This window comes from Haplochromis burtoni, unplaced genomic scaffold, assembly GCF_018398535.1.
Source record: "Haplochromis burtoni strain Fernald_Lab_line unplaced genomic scaffold, NCSU_Asbu1 Contig_93, whole genome shotgun sequence".
In the NCBI taxonomy this organism is placed as follows: Eukaryota; Metazoa; Chordata; class Actinopteri; order Cichliformes; family Cichlidae; genus Haplochromis; species Haplochromis burtoni.
The window spans coordinates 2,137,407-2,145,506 of record NW_024582454.1 but is presented as its reverse complement, the minus strand read 5'-3'; the positions used below and the strand labels follow the sequence as shown (position 1 = coordinate 2,145,506).

The following is an 8,100-nucleotide window of genomic DNA, read 5'->3' as shown; positions in this document are numbered from 1 at the left end:
CTACGGCAAGGGGGAGCCAGGACGCCAGGTCAGGTCACCCCCACCCGAGATTGGGTACCAAGCCCCAAGTGTGATAGGAGAAGGATCGTTGAGTCCGAGAGGAACTGACCTGAAAGATAGGATCATGGCCAAGCTTGAAACCTGGACCCCCGTAGCCGGTTACCAAGATTACCTGAAGTACCCTCAGAAGGTCTGCTAGATGATGTTAATGCAGCACTACGGACGATACCTACAACCACGATTACCGACACTAACAAGCTGATCTACAATACGGCAGCAGTGATCAGTGAGATGCTTGGCTACAAGTTGAACAGCCACAAGGTGCAGTACCCTCCATGGAGAAGGAGGCTAGAGGCTAAGATCAAGGTAGCACGGAGGGAGGTTAGCCAACTGTCGGAGTTGCAGAAAGAAAGAAAAAAAAATACACAGAAACATTGGAAATCTGTTTTTGGCAGGCAATCACTTTTTGGCACAACACCGGCAAAAGTGACCCGAAACAGGCACTTTCAATTAGGAGTTACTTTGTGTGTGTGTGTGTTTATACGTAGTTGGACCACACATCACAACAGTGGTGTGTGGTTGGAGGATGTGTTTGTGCGAGGGGTGGCGCAAACATTTTTCTTGTAAAACAAAGGGGGGCATAGTAAAAAAAAGTTTGGGAACCACTGCATTAAGTAAACAAGCTCTGTGCAATTTATCATCTGAACAGATAAGTTCCTGATTTCTAACCAGGTTGCTCATCATGTGAATTGGAATCCAGTGTGAAGACGTTTTAACTCCTTTAGCACATTCCCATTGAAAGCCCCAGAAACAGCCTAGATGTGTTACTAATACACCACTTTATTAGTGCTCCATCCTTCTATTTAGCTGAGATGTTTTTGTTAAAAATATACTGTAATTTATTATGTTTTTTTTTTTTTAATTAAGCTGTAGGATTGTTTTTCTGTTTTTCATTGCTGGTGATTGAATGACAATCTACTCTAACTCCTGAGTCACATGTTCTAACGTCACCACAATGCTAAAAAAAAAAAAATCCACATCCCATATTTTATCATTTATAAATTCAAATGCATTTGCAGTTTTTCCTTCTTGTCAGTTTATCTATTTGTCTATTTGTATTACTTTCTTCTCACCAAAAAATGGCACCAAGTTTGGATTTAACAATACTTTGCAGTCCTGGAATATCAAAAACTTTATTACAGACAACTTAAGAGACCTATAACCTGAATTTTAAAAACATTTAAAATGAACATACTGTAGTATTGAAAGTGGTTAAGATATTTATGACTATATAAAGGTCACAGAAAAGTTTCAAATTACTTCAACAATAATTCAAACCACTGTGTCCTTTAAGGACAAATGTTTTTGTGCATGCAGATTTATTTTTTAGCATTATATTAAAATGGGTTGGTGAAATAATAAAGCAGTTCTACACATTACAAGTGATGCAGAATATTTAACCTTATTGAGAATTTATTCAGAACAACTTATTTGTCTCTTTAAATCATCTCATCATGTACTCAATCATTCAAACATGTCTTAAAGCCACGCGTGGTTATATTAATTCGGTTATGCATTCTTTTCAACTACAGTAAAGAGTTTTAGACTTTCTCTTTCGGGTGGAAGTCTAGTTAAAAACAACTCTCTCTCGTTTGAGCTGCTCTCGGTTAAAGCGTTGGTTCAGCTTTTCCTGTTGCTGAAGTTGTTTCAGTTGCTGTAGTTGTTGCTGCAGTTCCTGCTCTAGCTGCAGTTCTCCTCTTCGTCTGTGACGTTGTATTGCTCTGTGGTCAGAGAGAAATGACAATTTAGATCCACATGCAACAAGAGTAGTTGTCAAGCATTTGCAATAATTGTAGAAGCACAAGTTCTTACTCATGGATAGCCTTGCCAGCTGAATAAAAGAAAAAAGAGATGGAAATAATGTAGTATGAATTTGACACAGTATTATACATATAATATTAATGCAGGATGTACAATGCAATTATACCATTCAAAGGGAATGTGCCTGTAGTGTACATCTTACCATACTATAATTCATATAATATAAAACACAGTAATGCAGGATGTATAATGCTGTTACCGTAACTGTAGTGTACAACTTACTTATCCTAAATTAGCTTTGTCTAGAAATGATAATTGAGCTGTGATCATGGTATCTGATACCACGGCCAAAAACCAATTTTTTGCTGATAAAAGACTTTGAGGAAGCTAGCTTATTTTTTTGTGTTAACTGTATTATAGTGAGGAAGTAATGATCACTGGCATTTCTAATTTTAAGTAAACAAAGGTAAAATAAATGAGGCAGAGGGTAAGATGTTTTCAATATTAGACAATTTTACAGGTCAACTTTAAATTTTTAAGCCCATAAGCCTCCAGCCAAATCTGACATTAGCTGTTGCTTTTAAATAAAATCAGACACCTCACTTTTTCAGAGAAATTGGTTCTCATCCTCATAAGGTTCCCGTGTAAAATAATGAAAGTACCCCTATATGCTATTGTCCAAACTTAAACCTTGGTGTGTTTCTTTCTAAGATTTTAAATGTATTAAATATTTAATGTATATGTATGTGTTTATGGTTATGCATATAGTAAACTTATGCTTTACATAGGAAATGCGAGCAAAGAAAGTGGTAAACATAGTAGTCCAACATTAAATTAACATTAAACACTGTAATGTTATTACAGTAGTTACACATCTCCATTCATACATTTTCTACAATTTCTACCAAGATGATGATTATTAGAATACCATGAGAACGGGTTACTGTAAAGAAAAATCTAAATATCAACAAGATTACCATGAATAATTCCACCAATAATATGGGAAATAAAGCCTTCCCCAGGTTCAGCCATGAGGACGACCATCGACAGCACAAGGAACAGTATAGTGCACTTCATCCTAGAGATAAGAATCAGAGAAATTATAAATTGTTGTTTTTGAGCAGCTAGTTCAAAGTAAAGTAGGAAAACGGTAACATATTTAACATTACATACCTTTCTGATTGAAATGGAATTCAACTCTTCAACTTTTGGAAAGTAAGTGGTATAAAGCCTACAAGTAATGATCTCTGTCTGTTTACTCATCTCTTTATGTACCAGCTGGATTACTTTGTCTTGCTTATGCAAAACAGGAAGGAAAAGAAAAAATAGACTATCACATGGTATTTTGAAATGCAAAAAAAACTGCATAACTGCACAGTCACAGGGACAGGCAGTTTCATGGTGAGATGAGATCTGTTCCATTGCCTTTCAATGGCAAATTAAGCATAAAATGACTGAAGTTGAACTTTTCAGTCCAGATTACATTGTGCTTGAAAATAACTAAAATACCCTGCACAGTTCTGGTGAGGAATTCTTTGGAGATTGAATCAATTAACTTTTACAATAAAGATGGGAAAACAAAAGTATGGAGGAGGAAAGGAAGGACTCTAGATCTCTATATTAATATACTATTAATATTAATTAGTGGTGATCTTTATAGTAATATTATACTAATTATGTTTTTTGTCAAACTCTTAGGCCAAACTGCTATCATTCTTGGACCATTGGTGCAATTGCAAAATTCCATTTCCTGAAAGCAGCAACACTGTGCTTTTCAGTGATATTAGGGTCGTCACGGCAATCCCAGGCAAGGCGCCATATCCAAATCTTGGCAAAAAAAACAAAAAAAGCACAGCAAACAGCAAAAAAAAAAATGTTAGTTTTCTATAAAGCAAAAGGTTGATTCTGCTCATCTGGACGTAGCGTTTTCAGTGGGAAAAACGTTTCGTCATTCATCCAAGTGACTTCTTCAGTCTCAGCTAACTGTGGGCAATCTTATAAACAATACATTTGCACAATGAGTGAAACAAGCCCACTGAATGAACAATGGGCCATGAGGTAAGTAAGTAAGTAAGTAAAATTTTATTTATATAGCACATTTCTAGATAGAAATCACAAAGTGCTTTACAAGATATAACAGATTATAAAAATTTTTTTAAAAAAAAGGTCAGTTCCTTGATCATTAATATGCAAACTGTCATGGCAATTGATCAACAACCCTTGATCAAAGCCTATTGATCAATGGCCATGAATACCATTCACATAGAGTTGCTTAATAGCTGTAATCTCAGTATTGTAAGATTGTGAAAGATGTACTCTTGGGCCCTTCTTTATCCAGAGATGGTTATTTCCTTTTCACGACTTCTGTAGAGCTGCATCACACTCACACACTCTCTTCTCTCAATTTGGTCTTCCTGAGGCTTCTGCCACCCTGTGCCTGGGATTACCGTAATGACCTTAATATCACTGAAAAGCACAGAGTCAAATGGTTCACGACTTACAGGACTTAGAGATGTTTAAAAAACACTTGTCTGAAGCCAGCAACAGGTTAGACTTTAGAGGGTTATTTTTAGTATAAATAAATATTGTGTTGCTTCTTCTTTTAGCTGCTTCCTAATGGGTCGCCACAGTGAATTAGCTGCCTATATTTCACTCTATCCATAGCATTCTCTTCTGCCATGCCAACTCTCTGCACATCCTCCTTCACAACAACTCCTGCCTACTAGTTTTTCAACATCCTTTGTCCAAAATATCCGCTACTGAGGTTGTGCATGTCGCATCATGTAAACATCATGCAAGAACTCTGCAATATTGGATGTGATAACAAGCAGCAATCACACCCAATGACTTATACATTCTTTACATAAAAATTATCATTGCTATTTGTTTCCCCTTAACAGCTATATTCTGCTGCCTTCTTGGGTGCAGGCATAATCAAATAAAAAAAGAGAATGTTTTTTGATCATTTTCCTGGTGATTTAGATAGAAGACGATGAAAAACAAACTATTTATCTGATATGGCAGCATCAGATAAATAGTACTATCAATTAAAAGCTGTTTATCCATCCATCCATTCGCTACCGCTTATCCTTTTCAGGGTCACGGGGGGTGCTGGAGCCAATCCCAGCTGTCATAGGACGAGAGGCGGGGTACACCCTGGACAGGTCGCCAGTCTGTCGCAGGGCCAACACACAAGGACAGACAACCATTCATACTCACATTCACACCTAGTGGCAATTTGGATTATCCAATTAACCTATCCCTATCCCCACTGTTTATATTTTTAAAATCACCAGTATCTGTTTCAAACAACATTTGATTTTTGAAAAGGGTGCTCTATGAGAGTGGTACACTGGGCACACATCTGCTGTTCTGGTCGCGGGTCCATCATCATCAACAAAGATTACACAGCAGTGGGGAATACATTTAATTGTAATAAAAGTACTGAATATTTTATAACTACATTTTGAAACATAATTGTGGAGTGGAGAGAGATAGGACCCAAATGACTGACTCACAAAGACATTCTCAAAGATACGGAATGGCTAACTGAAGGCCGGATGGTCCTGATCCCAGAAAGGGACCGGTCCCATCCAACTACCAGCCAATAACCTGCCTCAGTACCACATGGAAGCTCCAGTCAGGCACCATAGCGGCTAAAATGAACAGAATGGCTAACCGAAGGCCAGACATTTTTTCCCCCCTATAATGACTTCCAGAGCAATAACAGTAAACTTTCCACACAAATACCTGAAAGATGACATAAAATGTGGAGTCTGCAAGGCGTTGTAACGGGTTGTGTTCAGTGGTTGAGAGGAGGCGGTAGAAACCTTAGCAGGATAGTACGACGAATACATGATCACACTGGTACTGGGAGTTCCACAGCGCATCCTTTTATGTACCTTCTCTTCATCAACCATACAAGGCCCGGTTGAACGGCTGCTGCTTATCAAACATGACACACAGTGTTCATACAACCTGTAACGTTGCAAAAGTTTGTGGAGAGGTAAAACATATAAAGTCTGTCTCTCTACCTGCACAAGCACATTGTTCCCATAATTCACAGAGAGGGCGGTGCCGCACACTAATGACATCATAAACCCTTGGCTTAGGTTGCATTGAAGAGACACCACATCATTGTGACTGTTACAGTGTGCCCTATATTAAATTTGCTTACCTTTAGCCCTTCAAATTTCTAAGGGCGATCGAGTTTGTAATAATCAGCTGCCTCCTTTTGATGTATTGCAATCATATTTGTATTACATAAGCCTAGACACCCAAGGTTTCAGCATGCTATAATATGAATTTATTAAAGAACAGACAATTCACAAAAACACTAAGAGTACTTTATCAAGTAAAGTAATACAAAGTATAGTTTCAAGAAATAATTAGCTGCATTTTATTTCTGTTGTTATAGACGAAGCTTTTCTTTTCAATAGAATGGAGGTTTTTTTGGTGGTAGCTTGAATTTAGTCAAAATTAAGTCGACGACGGTGGTAACTGATTGCACGCTTATCCAGCTCCTGATCTTTTTGCTGCTCTTGCTTTTGTTGGACATCCTTGACAGCATCCTTGACACCAGATCCATTGACGAGCCTAGTGGTAGCAAAGCAGACACATTACAACAGAAATTTTGCATTGTACTACCACTTTTACTACTACTACTACTGATTATTATTATTATTATAACTGTTATAAACTCTCTTACCGATGAAGAAAATGTTTGGCTAAATAAAACAAACGAGAAGAAAATAATATAAATATATAAATATGAATATTTAGTAGTACATTCAGCACAATTGTATGCTTATGTCAACCTTTTTTTCTAAAACATGCTTTTTCAAAAACTATACCTCCATGGAAAACTGCGTCCCAAATGCACTCTCCAGGTTCAGCCATGAGGGTGACCATCGACAGCACAAGAAATGCCACAATACACTTCATCCTAAAAAAAAGAAAAGAAAAAAGAATCATCGTCAGGAATAGACATTGACCATTCTCAGCACATTTACAGAATAACTGTGATTCATCATCTGTTATAAAACATGTTACCTTTTCCACTCTCTAAATGCCAAATGAAAGTCTTTTATCACAAGGGATTTAGATTTCTCTGACGGCTGAGTGGCTGGTCAGGCTCTCTTTATATTTGGTGGGCATGCATGCGTAGTAGCTGTGGTACATGATTACAGGAAGGGCACAAGAATGTATACAGTACCATCAGTTCACACAGGTCACACTTTTCATTACTTCCCCATATTTAAAATTTTCTTTAATTGACCTAATTAGACATTCATGTTTCATAACATTACTGGAAAGCTGTTTTGATATTCAAATTTTTAATTATGTTTTAAATAAAGAATAAAAAAATTAAAAATTTACTGCTGGTAAGTGTTGTCTCCCTAGGGTTTAATGATGACAAATCTTAACCCCATATTTGAAACTGACAGTAAATTGAAGAATATTTTTGGGATGACTAAAACTAATTACTGATTATTAACATATGACATTGAACATTTTTTTATTTTTATTTTTATTTTTTTAGAAATAATGGCTATAGGTTAAGAATGTATACAAGTAAAAAACAAACAAGCATACTCTGCCCCTATTAGAACCAGTCATTAACATGGAACAGTGTGACTTTGGAAAGAGGAAATAACACATTCACAATTACCATATTGGCTTGCCATAAGTGGCCAAAACTTTTAGACTCCCTGTCACGGCGGGGTGCGCCGATGTGTGAGGAAGCAGGACCCAAAAGCAGATGATGGACGAGGAGTTGTAAGTTGTAACAGAAAAGTGATCCTTTATTAATGACGGCACAGGAAACCAAAGCAAACTGACAAAAACACTAAGAAACAAAAACACTAAGAGGGTCTGAGACCAAAACACTATAACTATAACTGTGGTGGAAAATAACAGGCAAAGACTAAGACTAAGACTACCGTAGAATAACAGACGAAAACCATGACTGTGACTGAGGTCAAATAAACAGACGAACCGACAATGACAAGCAGAAAACAGAAGGCTTAAATACCCACATGAGGTGATCAGTGGAAGTGGAGACACATGGGGGAACAGCTGACAGACATAACCCTAATGACAGGACCAAGAAAGGAAAGCTAACTATAATGAACAAGGAACACAAGACACTGTCAAAATAAAACAGGAACACTAAAACTAAGCATGGCAACCCAAACTTAACAGACCTAAATACATAATGATAAATACCAAAACCCCAAAACATAGAAAACCAAGGAACAATAAACAATAACAACCCAA

General features: G+C 37.0%; 1 protein-coding gene and 1 long non-coding RNA gene across 2 annotated transcripts; both read right to left on the bottom strand.

Annotated features, from left to right (window-relative positions):
* Positions 1-1,362: 1,362 nt before the first annotated feature.
* On the bottom strand, positions 1,363-3,117 carry LOC102296073. The gene is made up of 4 exons (XR_317643.3): positions 2,995-3,117; positions 2,799-2,899; positions 1,873-1,891; positions 1,363-1,781 (listed from the first exon to the last, which is right to left on the bottom strand). It is a non-coding gene; the product is annotated as a pteroicidin-alpha (long non-coding RNA).
* Positions 3,118-6,150: 3,033 nt separating this feature from the next.
* Positions 6,151-7,010, bottom strand: LOC102295765 (moronecidin). Its single transcript, XM_005950411.2, has 4 exons — positions 6,874-7,010; positions 6,675-6,766; positions 6,530-6,548; positions 6,151-6,417 (listed from the first exon to the last, which is right to left on the bottom strand). Exons 2-4 carry the CDS (start codon positions 6,763-6,765, stop codon positions 6,291-6,293), a joined length of 237 nt encoding a protein of 78 aa, XP_005950473.1. The 5' UTR covers position 6,766; positions 6,874-7,010; the 3' UTR covers positions 6,151-6,290.
* Positions 7,011-8,100: the final 1,090 nt, after the last annotated feature.